This window comes from Chroicocephalus ridibundus, chromosome 14 (genome assembly GCF_963924245.1).
Source record: "Chroicocephalus ridibundus chromosome 14, bChrRid1.1, whole genome shotgun sequence".
In the NCBI taxonomy this organism is placed as follows: domain Eukaryota; kingdom Metazoa; phylum Chordata; class Aves; order Charadriiformes; family Laridae; genus Chroicocephalus; species Chroicocephalus ridibundus.
In genome coordinates, this window is record NC_086297.1 from 7,072,636 (window position 1) to 7,090,907 (window position 18,272).

At 41.7% G+C, this 18,272-nt stretch overlaps 3 protein-coding genes across 13 annotated transcripts in view; 1 reads left to right on the top strand and 2 right to left on the bottom strand.

Annotated features, from left to right (window-relative positions):
• Positions 1–5,299, top strand: part of MBTD1 (mbt domain containing 1) — a 38,310-nt gene extending 33,011 nt beyond the window's left edge. For 8 of the 9 annotated variants that reach the window (XM_063352570.1, XM_063352569.1, XM_063352561.1 and 5 more), the window contains one exon: positions 1,276–5,299. In XM_063352570.1, coding sequence (XP_063208640.1) covers positions 1,276–1,394 — 119 coding nt within the window. In that variant the 3' untranslated portion in view covers positions 1,395–5,299. The remainder of the gene's footprint in view (positions 1–1,275) is intronic. The other variant, XM_063352568.1, reaches the window with a different exon arrangement.
• A 516-nt stretch (positions 5,300–5,815) lies between these two features.
• Positions 5,816–10,093, bottom strand: LOC134523508 (nucleoside diphosphate kinase). Its single transcript, XM_063352476.1, has 6 exons — positions 10,040–10,093; positions 8,370–8,743; positions 7,930–8,062; positions 7,245–7,346; positions 6,457–6,569; positions 5,816–6,065 (listed from the first exon to the last, which is right to left on the bottom strand). Exons 1-6 carry the CDS (start codon positions 10,091–10,093, stop codon positions 5,948–5,950), a joined length of 894 nt encoding a protein of 297 aa, XP_063208546.1. The 3' UTR covers positions 5,816–5,947.
• LOC134523556 (nucleoside diphosphate kinase-like) lies at positions 9,510–13,739 on the bottom strand. 3 transcript variants are annotated; one of them, XM_063352572.1, is made up of 5 exons: positions 13,606–13,739; positions 12,756–12,888; positions 12,121–12,222; positions 11,263–11,375; positions 9,510–10,911 (listed from the first exon to the last, which is right to left on the bottom strand). In XM_063352572.1, the coding sequence occupies exons 2-5, from the start codon at positions 12,882–12,884 to the stop codon at positions 10,794–10,796; spliced, it is 462 nt and encodes a 153-aa protein (XP_063208642.1). In that variant the 5' UTR covers positions 12,885–12,888; positions 13,606–13,739; the 3' UTR covers positions 9,510–10,793. The 3 variants fall into 3 exon arrangements, with proteins under 3 accessions (XP_063208642.1, XP_063208643.1, XP_063208641.1); XM_063352573.1 differs by lacking the exon at positions 13,606–13,739 and adding an exon at positions 13,294–13,489; XM_063352571.1 differs by lacking the exon at positions 13,606–13,739 and having other exon boundaries at positions 12,756–12,914.
• Positions 13,740–18,272: the final 4,533 nt, after the last annotated feature.

Consider the following 18,272-nt stretch of genomic DNA (forward strand, 5'->3'; position numbering starts at 1 on the left):
GTGTAGCCTTTGCTTAAGGTATTAGCAGCATATCCAAATAACCAATTATATGTCTTATTTAGACAGTGCTTTTGTTGTCCTCCACAGATCACGATTCTTGATCAGAGTTGGGCATAATGTAGGGAAAAGTATTTAGGGAAAAAAAACGATCAATGGATTGTGGGCTATGAAAGCGGGAGGAGGTATCTATTAAAGAAAATAATGAGGAGGGCTTGCATTATACTGCAACTTTTTGACATTTTTAATATCTTAATTTTCAAATTTTATTTAGCACAAGAGTTTGGTTCAACATGGAAGATGACATAGAAAAATAATAAAAGAATAATCAAATGACTTGTAAGTTATTGCAGGGCTACTAGTAGCAACAGGTTATGGGGGTTATTTTTGCTTTCACTGCATATTTCTGCATTTCAAGATACGCATATAAACTTTGTATTCAGTAGCTACAAGCTTTGCTCTTCTCATTCATTTGGTCGTAGAGAATCATTTATTTTTGTATAATCAACCCTTTAATGTGGGTACTGCACCTTTAATGGAAGTCTTGACATGTTTTGCTTTCAGTGGTCTCTTCATTATGCTCATATTTTGATAATTATCACTATTCATTAATTAAATTGGAAAAGTAATTGTGACATTGTTGCTATTCATAACATCTTTTTTATGTCTTAGATCTCATTTCTATTTTCTTTTTACAAAAGAAAGAAGAGAAGATTAACACTACAAAAAAGATGTTTCGCTTGAATGAAACTTATCTTCTGGGATCTTAAAATTTTAATGATGTATTGAGAGATCTTTGTCAATGTTTTTACTCGTCTCACATAGACCGTTTACAGTAATTAGTCTAAGTAATGTGACTTGTAGATTTTAAAAGGCTAACAGTTAATCTTATTTTTACTTGCGTAGAGACTTAATAGAAAGTAAACAAGAGTAAACAGTAAAATAAGTGTTCTTCTGAGCAAGTAATTATTCCTATTAATATGTTCAGTTACCTTCTTAAACCAGTGTTTTAAAATACTAAGTTCTTGAGAAAACCCTGTAGAGAATAAATTACTGCAAGTAACTTGTTCAAATATGTTAATATTGGAGTATAACTTAAGGTTCAATTTATGGTCAGAAAGCATCTGTTTTCTGTGGGAATGTTAAAAAGAAGAATCACTAAAATACAGAATGTAAGAAAATAGAAAAGCTGGGGTCTACTTAAAGTTAGTAAATGTAAGGAAAAGTTGTATTTAATTGAAATTTCATAGATCTTTAATGTTCATCTTCTATTTTCAGTGACTTCATTGCAGCTGAAGGAGGAGTTGCTGGATGGAGAGGAGTATAGCTTCCTTCAAGGAGCATCTGATCAGGAAAGCAATGGATCTGCCAGTTACTACATCAAACAAGAACCATAAGGCAGCTCAGAAAAGTGAGGGGCAGAGGATTGGTGATAGGAAAAGAGCCTTTCTCCAAGACTGACTGATTTTGCTCCCACTTGGATGGTACAGTTCAGGAGACTGTACCTGGGGCACTTTGCTAACTGTAGATGAGTTAGACTCAGTTCAGAATTTTTTGGAAGGGCGGGGAAACTATTTTAGTGAAAAAGATTTTTCAATTTATTAAAAACAAAAATGGACACTTTTGTGTTGTATTTGAAGCTTTTGAAAGAATTTTGTAATATTTTCCAGTTCAGATTTATTGTGCATTGTTAACAAGAACTGAAATTCTAATTTTTTGGTAAGATTAAAGTTTAATTAGCATGATTGTGGGAAGCGGTTGGAGGAAGATATAGTTGCAAATACAAATGAACTGTCATAACAAATGAACCTTTTTGGTACAAGTTGGGAGACTTTTAGACTCTTGTGAACTGCACTGGTCACGCCTCTGGTTGTTTTGTTTTTTTTTTTTAATTGTGAAAATAAGGCATTTAAGCCTTAATTTAGAGGCAAAAATTGTGTGTGGAAGATAGTCCTGTAAAGCTCTACTCAGTGAGTAGCCCCAGTTGCAACGGAGCCGTCACCTGAGGAAGATTTTAACTTTTCAAGATGTTTTTCTTTACTTTAAAATACTTTTTTTATATAAGATTTTTTTTAAAAAAAAAAAGTTCCTTAGGGTCTGATTCAGTGCCCATTAATATCAGTAGCCTTGTCTCCGTTGACTGCAGTGGGCATTGGATTGGGGACTACAAAGCTCTTATCTGTATATGAATGTCTGTAATCTTGGAAAGCTTCAGCAAATGTTTACAGAGCCCTATGCCAAACTGGAACTTCAGCAAATTCCCTCATTTGGAAGATTAGTTTTAGCTATGAATTCAGGCTGAAGAAGAAACTTAGATGAACAGTAACTGAGGCCTCCCTTGGTAGTAAGAAGGAACTTCTGAGTATTCTTCCGATTGTGGGTTTTTTTTTTTTCTATTCAGAAAGACCTAGACATTTCCTTACCATCTTAAATATTTCTGAACATTCAAAACTGATGTTCCACGTGGTTTCAGGTGAGCTAAAAGGAGCCATACATTATGGATTGAAAAAAAAAATTAGTTCAGTTGTGCACAGCCTGCAATATTCTTTTCTTGCTGCAATAGCGTAATACGGAAGTTGACACTTGAGAACAGTATGTAAATCATATACTGTCTAGTGTGTAATTCATAAACTGGATTTGCTTATTGCCTGGAATCCTTGTGTCGCACTTCAGGTATCCCATTAGCCCTGCCTGCTTAACTGTCCGGGTTTTTTTAAAGGCAAAAGTAATGTAAAAGGGTGAAAATTACTACCAGTGAAATACAAAGTATTTTGGCATGAGCTCTTAATAATTCGGGTTTTATCTTTCCATATTTTTAAACTTTGTACATTTTTGTAAATGATGTCACTCATGGAGTTGATTAGTGAAATGATTAATCAGCCCTGCAGAGCTGTGACTGGAAAAATGTGCATCAAGAGCTTTAGCTTTTACCAGTAAGGTTCATTAACTAAACTCTCAGGAATTAACTGCATATGTTCTATAAGTGCTTCTGGGTCTTAGCAGGTCCCCTTCAGAGCAGTACAATGATCATCTGACTCTTTACCACAAATTAGGGCTTAAAAAAAAAATAATTAAAATTATTAACACCTGTGTTCCTACAGCCTAAGAAATGCTTTAAGGATATCAACCCACAGAGCCCCGGGAGACCATTTTTGTATATTGTTGTTTGAGCTTAAAAAAAAAAAAGTGCATAGAAAGTTGAAAACCAGCAATTTGGTTATTTTCTAAAATATTGCTCTAACTTTGGGTACATAGTATTGGTGATATGCACAGGTTTACCTCATTCTATGCAAGAGGGGTTAATTATGTAAAGTTTTGTATTTACTACTGGAAGTAAAAAATGTCCTGTATAGTGTAGAAATGTCTGGAATTCTTTTCTCCCATACTGGTAAAATTTCTTAAATAGTGAACCCCTTTTTAACAACAGCTTCTTATGTTGACAGAATCTGGTAATCAGATTATAAGTGTCTGCAACTTCAGGTGGTGATGACATTTTAGCTCTCTAAAATAGCCATAAAAAGGACTTTGTCGGGCTTGGTGGACTTCAAATACATTCTCTCGGATTCTGACCCACCCATGACATTTCTTTTGAACAGCCTGGATTGGAGAAGTAGGATTAGAGACCATTGTAATGACACTTTAAGCCTTGATTATTTTTTTTCCTGTGTTCTCCATTTAACCTGCAGTAAAATCCAGCTCTGCAAGTGTTGATTTGGTTTGGTAAGTACATCACTATTGATTTTATTTTTAATGCAGCAACTTGCAGATTTCCAGTCAGCTGCAACAAGGTTGGCACAATCCTGCTTTCTTCTCTCATCAATCAATAGCTTCTGACTTCAGCAGAAAAACTGTTGCATTAATTTGTGTTTCATAATGTGAAAATTTGGGTTGGTAATGAGCAAGGTATATTGCCAAGTCACTAAAGCTTGGGCTTCTCTGTATTGCCCAGGCTTATACCTGATTTCTGAGTTATAGTCTTCAAATGTCAAGAAGGAAAACTAGCACTTAAGTTGAACACACTTCCTGAATGTAAGAATCGGATTTGAAGTCTGTCAGTCTTTATAATGTTCTTTAAAAATAGGTATTTTATTCATTAAACACTAAAGTATGTGAGTTGACTTGCATTCTCAGACACGTATGACCGCAGTAGGAGTTGCGTGTTGAGATTCATGGGTGAAATTTCTCTTGTTTCTGAATTCAAAATATACCTAAATTGTGTAATTGTCAAGTACAGTGAAATCTGTCCTAAGCAAACCGCATGAGGAACTAACCGAAGTCACTTGCTTAGGAGAGGTTTAAGGAAAACCTCAGCAAAACTCTGCCAGCTATTTAGAGCGGTCTCTTCAAAGCGTGGGCTCCCTGTTGGCTGTGGTATCCATAGTATGGGCTTCACTGTATTTGTAAAGCATTTGTCAGTAACATGGCTCTAGGTATTTTTCTCTTGGCTTTACTCTAAGCTGTGTTACTTGGGCTAAAAGAGCAGCAAAGTGTTGGACATCTGAAATCTTCAACGGGATCAAACTAATCTCAGCATTTGGCATAGCAGGTTTTTGTAACCGTGGGGTAGCACAAGTTACGTACCTTACTTTGCAGCTACCCGTCTTTTATTGCTCAAAATCTTTCTGCTGATCTTTGATTTTTATGTTATTTTAAATACAACTCTTTAACCTTTTCCTTGCTGCATCTGAGGAAAGCTAAAGCAGTTATCAATTCCTTGTTCTACGGATACTAACACGGGTTTCAGTGTTTGTTTGTTTTTTATTGTTGTTTTATGTGATGTGAATACCCTCTCCCATCAATATTTGTACGATGGTGCTAATATATTTGGTAACAATCCTTTATTGGGAAGGGATTTTAAAAAACTGTGATTTAAACTGAATTTTTCTTCCTTTTAATTTTCGTATTTAAAACAAAAAGCCACAGCCATTTATACAAAAAAGGCATCAGCTTTGGCCCCTGGGAAAATGTTGGGGCGGGAATCAAGACTAAACAAATAGGGTTTTTACATCGTTTCTGTATGTATTTGATATATAGATCAATATCTGTACAAATTTAATCTTTTATTTTCTTGGTAATTTGTGTGGTCAATGAGAGAGAGTTTTAAAGCTTTCTCATGCAATGTACATAACTAAGTGAAAAATGCTTTTGGAGAAATTAATGTTACTTTCATTTTTACGAGACTGCAGATTTTCAGCATGGATGTGAAAAGCATTAAAATTATAACTTTGTGTACAAGATGAAAATAATTCACTAAATTTGCCTTTTTTACACAAAATAAAAATGATAAAAAGTCTTTTTCTGAGTATTGATTGTGGTGTTCAAAAGGCACTCCTTGGCAGGTACATAAATGCATTCCAGCTTTCTCTCTTCAGAGAATGCAGATTAAAAAAAAAACCAATTTGTTAAACCATGCATGTTTTAAGTAACTGGGTAATTAGTCAGAGCACAAGGTAAGGTTTTTTAATATGAGAGGGTGGTATTAGAACAAGGCCTGGTATTTCACAGATAATTAATAGTTGTGTAGAGGGAAACTTTGTCACAGAGCAGTACCACACTTTTCTTCTCGTTTAATTCTGCTAGGTTGGAAATAGCTCAGGCCCTCCCTTTCCTCGCCCTCTGCAAGCTGGCTTTACGACTGTAAGGTATTTCAGTAGCCTTCAAAGCAACTTTGCAGTGAACAAAGTCAACGAATTTTTATTCTGTCAGGCTGTGTTAACCGTTCCTTCTACAAGACAAAAACATCGAACAGCTGAGTGAAATGACAATATGAATATTTGAACACAGTAGTCTTGTCTTATAATGAACGCACCACAACAAATGAGTTTGTATCATCCATTTATTTGACAGTGCTGAAAAATGACTAAAATAACTGTGGTGGTAATTGCTCCCAGGTCAATAGCTGGAATGAGATGATGCGTTACGAAGGCACAATTCATTGTGGAAACCCATTTCACTCATAGATCCAATCATGTGCACAAGACTTGTAGTCAACGAGCTCTGCAGGCTTGAACCACAGGTTGATCTCCTTCTGCGCGCTTTCTACAGAGTCACTGCCATGAATGATGTTTCTGTGGAAGAAGACAAATGAATTGTTTCCTATAAAAATACACCTTCAGCAACCTCGTAGTTCTCCATAGGCAAAAACTCAGATGAAGCATCTAGAGCTGCAAGACTACCATTTTGGGTAGAGTATTCAAATACCCCCGCTATAAGAGCTAATTAAGCCTAGCAGGGGTGAGTAGGGCTACTCTACCACACCAGCCACTGACTGATCTTACATGAACCTCTGACGAGTAGCTGTATTTCAAAACACTCAGTTTTGTACCAAGCCATTTTCTTAAGTAGCAGTTACGGATTGTGACCTGCAAATAAAATACCATCAGACTGGGGTATCTAACAAGAACTTAGAATTCCCCCCAAAAAATGGCTTTTAATCTCAATTGATAACTGAGCACAAACCTTCCTACTTGAATGCAGAAGTCACCACGGATGGTACCAGGCTTTGAGTCTGCAGGGTTTGTTTCCCCTAGCATTACTCTCCCAGTTTTAACCACGTTGAGTCCTTCCCATACCTTAAGGAAAAGAGAAAATAAATCCTATTAATACGTGTTTATACAAAATACCAAGAGTTAATCTTTGCTAATAAAATACTTTGCAAAGAAACAAGGGCTCCACCACTAAAAAAATTAATCTAGTGTAGATTCTCTTAGGCCTGTAAAGAAGACCAGGGAAAAAAAAAACATGTAAACTGGAAGTATTATAGAAAGGACTATCAATACTTTACCGAGCCTCAGAGTTAACTGATTGAGGTACAAGGCCAAGTCCCACGCCTTTCTGGAGTGAGCGGGTAAGCACAGCCTGGTGAGTTGCAGGCGCTCGTGGTTAGGTACATAGTCACAACAAAGGAGATGCTACTGGGGCAGTTTTATTGTTTTGGGGGGAGTTTTGGTTTTTTGCCCAAAACAAAAGATTCTTTGGTGCAGAAGATTGGCTTTCAGGAATTTTGCTTAACCCACGCTAAGCATTTTAATATGCATGTTATACATGCACACTTTTCTCCTTGTTAATAAATAGTAACTTCTTGCTTGATTGCCTTCATCTTAATTTTTGTGTTCTTCTGAGACTACAGGAACTGGGTAGCTCGAAAGAGCGTTTCTGTAACAGTGTATCAGAATGTTTTGAATAATTTATGGAGCAAGACAAATATATTCAAGAAAGTAGTCTGTAAGTAAAATCAAGCCGCTTACCATGGCCACAACAGGTCCAGAGTTCATGTATTTAACCAAACCAGGGTAGAATGGTCGGTCTTTCAGGTCAATGTAATGCTGTTTGAGAAGGTCTTCAGAGGCCTTTAGAAGGACAGATGTAACATTAAATACCACCTTCCAAATACCATGCCACAAACGGTGTTACTACTGTCAGACTACAGCATTAGTGACTGGGTCCACCAGTCCTTGGTATTACCGACAGCTGCTGCAATGCTGTTATGGGTTTCAATGAAAATCCCTAATGTAAAATTAAAGGAGCGCACAACGCACCACCTTTCCTTTAGTAGTGTCACTGTTAAGAGTTGTCAAAACCATTTCTTTGTGTTACAGTAATCCTCAGCAATAAGCTGGGTACAAGACGTCTGGATGATGTTACCCGATACAACCTTTCGGTCAAGGTCATTTCAGCTCGCTCAAATTAGGCTGCATTAAGCCATCCGAGCAAATTGTGTTTCCTGAGGAAACGGGAGAGATCAAACCTTTGTGCTCGATAGAAAGCTCGGCCTGACATGTGATCCGGCGCTTCCAGCTGTTGGGCAAATTCAGCATCAGATTCCCACGCTGATGCAGGAAAAGCCGCATAGATACAAATATATACATATATATATATAGAAGTAGCTATTCTGGCAGGCAAGAGAAACGGTTTCGTCGGAGACAGACTTACGTGCACTAACTTCATGGCCACCAGCCGGAAGCCCTTCTGCTCGAACCGCTTGATGATCTCTCCCACCAGCCCCCGCTGGACCCCATCGGGCTTGATGGCGATGAAGGTGCGCTCGCAGTTGGCCGCCATCGCGCTGCGGGACAGAGGGAGGCGCAGGCCTGAGCCTCGCCGCCGCCTCAAGGTCGGAGGCCGCCGGCGGCCTCCCCACCATGGCGGGGCCCACGTGGCAGCGGCCTGGCGCTGAGCCTGCCCCGGGCCCGGCCACCCTCAGCCCGCCCTCCCCTCCGCCCCCCTCGCTGAGACGAGGCCCGCAGCCCACGGCCGCCGCGCCCGGGGCTGAGGCGGCCCGTCCGCCATGAAGCGCCCGCCGTTGGCACCCCCCGGCCTCCCCTCAGGGAGCGGAGCGCGAAGCGCGGGGGAAGGCCCGGCCCCCGCCTCACCTCGCCGGAGCTCCCGCAGCCGCCGCCGCCCGCACCGCAGCCGCCGGAGGAAGAGGAGGAGGAGGCGGGCGGTGGCCGGATCCCCCGCCCTGCGGAGAGGAGGAGCCGCCCGCCTTGCGGCGCTTGGGGGCGGGCCGGGCGGGGCTGGGGGCTCGCTTGGGCGCCAGCCCGCGGTGCCGGGGAGCGGAGCGGGCCGGGGCGGACGCGGGTGCCGGGCCTGGCGGCTGCCGCTGCGCTCCCTCGGCCGGGCCGAGCCCCCGCCGCGCCTGGCAGGCGGCCGGGCCGGGCCGCACCTGCCGCCTTCTCTCTCCTCCTGTGCCATTTCCAGAGGTGTCCCTGCCCTCTGCTAACGACGGGTCGCGCTGCCCGCCTGGCTTCACCAGCAGCGCCCCTTACAGCTGCCTGAAATCACACCCCTCACAGAAAAGTGAGGGAGGAGCTGTAAGGCAGGGAATTTTTTAGTGATTTTGTTGGGATATGTGAAGATAAAGCTGCAAAGTGTCAAAAATCAGGTGTGAAACTTCACAGCCCCTGGACCCGTGTCATAAGAATAATTAGGAAGAGCGTTGTTACTTTTTATTATGTTTACTACTTGGTACTTCACTAATTTACAAAACACCTTTTCTCTTCCTGAGCTAGTTATAATCGTACACCATCGCTGCAGTTGTAATACTAAAGAAATGCCCTTTGCAGTAGTTACGCCGCCTGCCATTGACCAGGCACTTACAGTCAGTGGAACTGGAACAGCCAGACACCTCCGGTGCGCGCTCTCCGAGGCGGCTGACCTCCCCCTCCTCTCGGGCTCAGCGCATTAAAAATCAGTAATACTCAGTAATACTCAGGAATACTCAGTAGCTTTCTGACAACCCCCATGTCTCCAGGTAACCCAAGTTTCTCTATTTTGTAGTAAGCAATCAGGAAAAAGAAATCTCAAGTAATCCTTCAAGCGAAAGCGGAACTGGAGAGCACTCATCTTGTGCACAGGTTTGTCACGTGTTCCCTTTTTTCTAACAGCCTTTAACTTCATTATTTATCTTCTATAACACCAAATATTTTCAGAAAAGAAGCTAACAACCTCAGGTACAGTTTGGTAGTGAGGGAATTTCTTCCCTCTCCTTATTAATTAGATCTAAGACAATATAATGAAAATTTCCTTTTATTTCACTTAAGATACAGCAAATGTTTTATTTTGTACAACCTCTTTTTAGGAGGTAGATACCTTTATAAAGTATCATGAGCATTGAATTCAACATTCATTGCACGGTTTAGTATTTGAAACTAGAATTCACCACAGGGAAAAAATCGAGCGTTTGAACAGACCACTTTCATGAAACTCTTGCTTTTAATGAATACAATGTTGCAGGTAAATAAATACATAATGTGGACCCCAAGGCATTTCTCCCGCCTCGTCCAGTCCAGCTAGTGTTTGTTAAAATTTCTGCCAGAGGCTGATCCTTTTCTCTGACAGCAGACACCTCTACTGAAATACATTTACTATTATTATGGCTGTATTCCTTTGCATGATTAAATAAATAAATATTGCTACAGTCATTTCTGAAATACCTCCCCCAAGAACAGCTTGCTTTGTAGTTTCAGCTATTAAGGGAAAGACCACACAAATGAGAACGTCGCTAAATTATCAGCTGTTCTGTCAATAAAGCAAACATCACTGTTGCTGCCCTGTGCTGCTGCAAAGTGGCTGAAGGTAGATCTCCCTCATCCATCCTCACATTAATCTTCTTTTCACATAAAAGGGCATTTCAGAAAGCCTGGCCTATTAATCCTTCCTTAAAATACTAAACAAATCTGGGGGGGGGGGGGAGGGGGGAAGCGAGCAGAAACAGTGTCAATCTAGCAAAAAGTTCTGTTTTTAATCAAAGCTATGCTGTGTGTGCAGGCAGGGTGTGTTCTGGAGGGAGAAATCAATCTGCTCCTTCTGCAGCTGTTTTGGGCATGGGGATTCACTTGATAGCAAGTTCAGTCCTCAACATTTGGGCACACTTTCAGCATATCTACATATCACCAGTTGTTCCCTAACATTTTAACAAAATTATTGTTTGATGCTGGTTCATTTGCATATTTATCTACCAAATAAATTTTTACCTTTTTTTTTTTCTATTTACCAAAATGCCCTCTTTGACTACAGAGTGTATCAGGAAAGTATGTGCGTTATATGCTCTGCCTTTTAATTTCATACCTCTCACTCCCAGAAGCAGCTTTTTAAAAGTACAATTCCGTCTGTAGCTTGACAGTTTTTTTTAACCAGAGCAGCAGCAAACACTGACTACGTTTAACATTCACAACAGAGCAATCTCACGGATTTCTGAGACAGGTTCCTACCGGTTTATGTGCAGGGCTGTGAAACAGCTAGAGGCTGGCAGCTCTTTACAGACAGTAAGGATATCAGGAGGTATAGGCTCAGTTTTAGTCATAGATCCATTCATGAGCACAGCTTCTGTAATCAACCAGTTCTTCAGGAGTGAACCATAAATTGATCTCTGTCTCAGCACTTTCTACAGAATCACTTCCGTGAATGATGTTCCTAGGAAAAGAAAAGGTGGATATAAAAGTAATAGAATCCTCAAACTCGAAGCAAAGCAAGCTTCGTTTTTTTGAAGTGGTCTCTGTTATGGAGAGAAGTTGTAAGTAACCGTAAAGTAGCAACAGGCACTGAGTATGCAGTCCCAGCTTTGCTCGGTGGTTTTTGTCAAAAAACTCGCCTTCCATCTTTAGATAGTCCGGGCACAGACAGATACAGGCACAGGAAACAGCCACTCCGTGTGTAAGACAGAGAAGGACGGAGCACGGTTCCTGCACGTATCATGACATATAATCATCACATACCACTGGACATTTAGCCTCTTTAGATGACATCAACAGTTCCAAAATATACCTTCCAACTTGAACGCAGAGGTCACCACGAATAGTGCCAGGCTTTGAATCAAATGGATTAGTCTCCCCCAGCATCACTCTTCCAGTCTTAACCACGTTAAGACCTTCCCACACCTTAAAAAAAAATAATCCATCGAGATTATTAAATCTTAGCAGTAGATAAAGTAGCAAGAGTTAATCATACCTTCCAGAATTACACAATGCTGTCCATCATGGCACAAATCACCACACAAATACTCCTAATAGCAAGACATATTTTATCCCCAATTTTTCTGTCAGATTCTTGAAGCACCTGCTGCAGTTCTCTGCTGCACAACACCTCTCCTCACCAAGGATGGGAAGAGAGTCATTTTAAATTTCAATATGGTAAACAGCCTTCCAAAGCTGTCTGCTCACTGAAGATCTAGACCTCCAGCTCAACTATTTTACAAATACACTGTCAAGGAAAAAAAAAGAGAAAATCTCTTCTAATGAAGTTAGACTGGAAAAGATTTTCAAAGCTGCTATAGCTTAGGAGCATAATAAAAATATTCTAGCATCGTTTTTCAGCATACTTAATATATGGCATTTCACAGTAGTTTTTTTGTGCAGGTTTACTGTTCCTCAGGGTCACAGCTTTGGTTCCCCCTTTACCCCTGCCCTCTTCCTCAACTTACTGACTCAGAGGAGAGAAAGATTTTGAAAAAAAGATTAGAGAAAAAGGAGTTAATAGTACATCTCCCTAATTACAGTACTTGAATCTAGGTTTTAAAGTCCTTCTAAAAGTAAACTAGAATTCAACAGGTAACACGATCTTATTGCAGGTAAGACAATTAAACAGTCAATTTTTCTTAGTTGAGCTTAATTTTTAAGAACTCACCATAGCTACAACAGGGCCAGAGTGCATATACTGCACCAGACCGTCATAGAACGGCCGGTCTTTTAGGTCAATGTAGTGTTCTCTCAGGAGGTCTTCAGAGGCCTGCATTAAAAAACAAACAAACAAACAAAAAAGCTTACAGTAAGACCTTAAGAGCATACTGAAATCACATAGATTAACCACACAGCACTATTAATCCTAAAACTTGCACGCACTTGAAAATTCAGCATTTCTAGCACCTTCCTAGAAGTATTTTCAGTCAATATAAATTTTAACTGTTTGCTTTAACCTCAGCTGAACATAGAAAAGTATCTTTTTCCAATATAGGCAGTTTTCGTGATTTGGTATTTGTTGCAGATATGCAGAGGTATTTATTAGCTATAGGATGAACCTAAAAAAATATTCTCTTCAGACTAAGGACATCAAGTTACTAAAATTAGCGTGCTTAGCATGTCTAAAGCATTTAGCCAGAGCTGGGAACTGGAATTTTTCCAAAATATCCAAAATATTCAAAGACTTCTCAAAATTTTGGGTTTAATCGTTCTGAAGACTACATTTGTCATTATAGCGTGCTGTTCTATTTTAAGGCTGCAGCTTATGTGAAAAGGAAGACATACAAATTAAAGAACACTTACATGTATTAATTTCATGGCCACCAGTTTGAATCCCTTCTGTTCAAACCGCTTGATGATTTCTCCCACCAGTCCCCGCTGGACCCCGTCAGGCTTGATGGCGATGAACGTCCGCTCGGCGATAGAAGCCATCGTCCTAATGAGAAAGGGAATAAAAGTCATTATTCCAGGATCAGCAGGCAAGTGCAATCACAGCCCTGTATCGCGTGTAATGTCAGCTATTATAATAATCAAATCTGAAGGTCGTTAACCCATGAGCTGCACTGAGTTGATAAATCAGTCACCGTACACCGGGTTTTCACAAGTGCTAGAAAAGTAAGTTTAAAAGAGTAACAGTGTGGCCAAATACAGAAGCGAGGAATTAGCAAATATTAAAATCAGGAATGGATAAAAAATTAAAATTCCTGATTAAAATCAGGAATATTAAAATGGAATGGAAGGTAAAGACTGTCACAGACACGTCTCTGAGTGCAGCACGGGAGGCTGCTGCCCGCAATTTAGGGCAAAGTGGGCTGAAAACCCCCCTGTGCATCACTTTCACCTGTAAAGTCCGTCGGTTGGGTGGTTTTGAGCGCGGTTTTGCGGCACACGCCTGTGTGTGTACGTCCCCCTGCCCGTGCCTGCAGACAGCGCGCAGAGCGCAGCCCCGGGGAGGACGTCGCCGGCGGGAGGCGGCCGTTGGGGCCGTCCCGGTGCTGTAGGAAAGCGCCGAGACGGGCCCGGGTCTGGCCGGGGATGGGGGGGGGCTCCTCCCACCGCCCCCCAGCCCCGCGGAACCGTGGGATGCCCGGCCCGGGCGGGCCCCCCCCCCGCCTCCCCTTCTCTCCCCGGCACCTCCCGCTCCCGCTCTCACCTGCTGGCGGCCCCGGCTGCCTCTGACGGCCGGTGGCGGCCGCCGCTGCCGGCCCCGCCGCGGCTTAGCCCTAAGCCGCCCCCGCGGGGCCGCCGACCGGGGGACGGCGGTTGCCATGGCGACGGGGCGGCCTCCCGCCCGCAGGGGGCGCTGTGCGGCCGGCCCGCGGGTGCCGCCGCCCCCGGGGACCCCCCCCTGCCCCCGGGGACACCCGCCCTCCCCGGCCCTTCCCGGGACCCCCCGCCGGGACCGGCCCGCACCGCTCCCCCTCATCGGCCCCGCCGTCCCTCCCCGCCGCCCGGGGCACACCCGCCGCGAGCTCGGGGCGGCCGCCGGCGGCTCACACCGTCACCCGCCGATCTTCTGTTGTCCGGGGTATTTAAAGTTATTTTAAAAGTGCCTTTTTTTTAAGCATTTCAGTCTCAGCTGCTGAATCTCATTTTTTATTTCACAAAAGGCACACAAAATTATTTTCATAAAAATCTCATTATCGTACCGTCCTGCTCAAGTTTCTTCTTAAAGAAGGCTTCTTTTTGTTTTTTTCCCCTGGTTCTATCACATTAGATCTCTGAGTCCAAAACACCCTTCAACAATTTGCCATGTAACTGTTTTGCCTTGAGCATTTTATTCCCTTTGAGAGATCTGAGGATAAAACATCTGGACACCCGAGTTCCCGCACTCGCAGCCCGTCCTGCTGAGAGGAAATCTGTGTTTGTCCTGGTTTTGTTTCTCAAACTGGGATGAGCTTCCTGGGCTCTACTCCCTGACTCTTCTGGAAAGTAAAATAATATGGATTTCACCTCCCTCTGGGCAGGACTTGGCTGCTGCTGAACAGGGATAAGTTCGGCTTTTTGATAGTGTGCACTTCCTTACTTGGGATCCCTTTTCTTCGCTGCGATCCATCACGCACCCACGTCTCACTTTTAGTCCTGGTGGGAGAATCTGCATTTGACATAAGGATCTATTCATACAACCTGTTTACTAGTATTTGGGGGTCTTTTTTATCCAGGTATGATCATACTATGACGTACTCTTTTTTCCAAGGTCTCCGACTTAATGAAAGATGTTTGAAAAACCACAGCACCATATATTCTAACAAGTTCCCCTTTGAGTTATTCTGGACTTAAAATTTCTGAGGATTCTCCTGATAATGACAATCCGCTTTATTCTCTTGTTTCAATACACGATTATTTAAGATATGTCATTATGTCTTCATTAAGTAGTGTCTTCATTAAGACACTATTATTGCAAACTCTAATGCTGTAATCCTCACTCAGGCAAAGTAATATTTAAAAAAAGGTCTCTAGAAACAGGATGTTTAGAAAAATATTCACTAAAAAGCAGCAACAGGACATCTATTTACAGCCTTGCTAAAACTGCGTCATTTAACGATTAAAGCTTAGGACTTGCCATAAAGCAGGCAAGCGCTATTTGCAGCTTTACCGTAGCTCTGCTGTGTGATCTTCGCCAAGTCTTTTAACCTCCTTAAATAAGGGCCATCTTTGTCACTTTTGAGATTAATCCATGATTAGCAGAGCATGTTGTGCATTGTATAGTACATGAAGCACCAAGGAAGTATGCTTTCTTGATATTTCTAATGTACAAAGAAGCAGCTTTTTTGCTGGCCGAAAATTCTACCAAAATTACTAAATTACATTGAAAATTACCTATTTTTACCTAAAATGCAAAGAAGTAGACAGTCTAGACAAATAATGTCCTAAAAACGAACTGATCATGGGAAGAGAAAGTAAAGACCTTCAAAGTCTTCAGTGAGTGAACTAAGCATAGTCGCCGAGCTCAAGCCATTTACACATTACTTAAAACCAGCACAGACTTTTAAAACAGGCCTGAGGCAAAAGACTGCCTGTGAATGTTTCCAAACTTCAGGAGAATTGAAACGTGGCTCCTATCTTCGCTGGTCTGGTCCCAGCTTTACAATGATTTCGGCTAACAGCCTGGATCTGGACCACTCAGAACATCTGGGGAGTTCTCATCGGGACTTGCACTTTGTGCTGTGCAACTCTTGCTCCTTACAATCAGCCTCGTATGCCTGGTGTGGTTTGTTGCTCATGGCTATACTGCTCTTCCTTTAGCTAAGTATTGCCATCAGTCATCTGGTTTTAGCTTGATTTCTGTTGCGCTTTAAGATATAAGGCACCACAGATGAAGCTGTTAACAACAATTTCTTTCTCTGGATAAAGTCCCAGTTAAACTCTTCTCACCCCATACCAATTCAAGGGCTAATTTTCTTCCCTGGTAAATTGCAAATCAATTTACTTTCGAATAAACTGTTGTTTCTAGGGACAGGGAATATAATTTTTCTTGTAATCCAGAAAACTAATTTATTTTTCAGACAGTTCTTTCTCCAAGATTGTGAATTGCATTTTACTCTAGCAGTTACCACACTGCTTTCAAACTACACGGACAATGCTATCAGGTTTCTTTGTGCTGTTTCATATACTTGATTAATTTACTAAATTGACAGGTCATCAAAGTCTCTTAATCTCCTGGCAAAAAACTAGGATGTAATTCCGTAACTTGTTCTATTTTTAATCCATTCCTGAGTTTCTGATCTCACGCTGACTGCAAGGTGCACACCATAAAACGTGATCACAGTGGTCAGACTGTCAATAAAATACATTTTTACACCACTTGTAACTTGGCTCCCACTCCCAGGTCATTTTTTCTAACATTCCTTCTTTTTAAATACTTCATTTATCCATGTTAGAAACCCTCCCCAGGTGACTAGAAATAAAACACGAGCACAAATGGCTCTCTTCTACCTGTTCTCAGTCTGACTGCAACTCTAGCAGCAAGAGCCGGCCTGTTCAGTGATGGACTCGCTCCAGCTGTGAAAGCAAGCCACATCTATCAATTTTGCTAATAGAAAGAGAATAAAAATAGCACATCCTCAGAGACCCCTTCCCTTAAAGGCTGTCAGCAGACACCTTGACCCATTTTTGCTGTCTGCCAGAACGTACATTTTTTGAGCTAATGTATTGGTGCAATTTGCCAAGTACGATGTCAGTAACTATAAAACCCTCCACAGAGAAAATGATCTCTGCTACCATTCAAGAAGACTGGTATTTTTATCCTCACAATAATCTGCAGTTGTTTAGAGCTGTCCTCACATTATGCAGTATTATGCATGAATAACGTGGGGAGCTCTAGGTGGAAAGTCCGCTGCGATTAGACATGGCTCGCCAACCTTGTCCTGAGAGCAGAACGGAGTTACCTCTCAACTTCGGCTGTTTGCAGCCTTCCTACAAGATTTATTCAGGCTCAGTAAAAAAAACACAAGTCAATAACCCCCACCCAAAAAGCTCTCAGTGTCTCCCGCAACGCAGACAACTCGGAAAAATGGGAAATGATGTATGACCTAAAGGGAGAGTGAAATTCTGAAAGACAGCTTCCCTCAACACTCCTGCACCAAGCAAAGATGGTAATCCATGGCAGACAGCAGGAAAACACAGGGAAGTCGCATTTTTTTTTCTTAGTGGACAACAGCTAGAGAGAAATATGAGGAAAAAAAAAAATCTTTTCATGGGGATCATTTCTAATAATTTAAATGAAAATTTCACTTGAGGGGATGGGAGTAGGAAAGTACATATTGTCTTTTTAAAAATTATTTTTTAGCTAAAATGATGTAATTTTTTTGATCATAAATAAAAGGCAAACAGCTTTTCTTTCCTTTTCCTGTGTTTATAAAGAAATTTGTACTGCCTATGCCCTACTTGAACTGCCTATGCCCTGGCTGCACTATGCTAAATAGTATCTTAAGAGGATGTCTAAACACAATTCACGTGAAAACACAATATACAGAGCTGAGGAAACTTCTTCTTTGTATGTTCTTCTTTGTCACTCCTGCGCAGATCCACTAGCTTAGTACATAACAGGACAATGCAGCATATGCATTTAAAGCACAGTTTCGGTCTTAGATCAGTCCAAATGAGAGAAAATACACTGCAAATCTCTACTGCTCTCCAGTGGAAATTAATGCAATCACCGCAGTTAAAGCTCCACCACTTCTCAAGCTTTTGCATTTTTAAAACACCCATTTCTTTGTTCCTGTACTGCCACTAGGCCACCGGCTTCCTCAGCTCCCTTGTACACGAAATACATTCACTTAATGAAAAACAGTGATTTCTCCAAATATGAATTGTATGATAAAAACTGTATGATGAAAACGTGAAGCAACTCTAAACCTTTTCAATCTCAGTAGACGTTTTCAAATTTACAGTAGATGTCCAGAATAGCTCCCATCATTCCCATGACAAAACATGTAATCCGGAATGGAATTCAGTGTTCCAAATCCAAGGAAAATGAGTCTCTTTTAGCAACTGGAAGATGCTTTCTAAGCCGTGCTACTGCTAATAAAACAGGATCTCTAATACTAATTTATCTGGGGACTTTATTAGAAATAAAAGGTCTTTTTGTCCTCGGAATTACCCAAGGCAGTGCCCCAAGCAGGGTTTGGGAGCTGCCAAGGCCTAACTCCTCGGTTCAGCTCCCTCAGCCATCCCAAAATGAATCACTTGGTCTATTTATGCCTCTGCGGGCGCAATAAATAAACGATAACGCTGCTTCCACGCCAGCTGCCCGATAGCGTTTCCTGAACTCTTCTATTCCGAGAGACGAAGGTTAATCGTCCCACCCCCAGAGCTCGC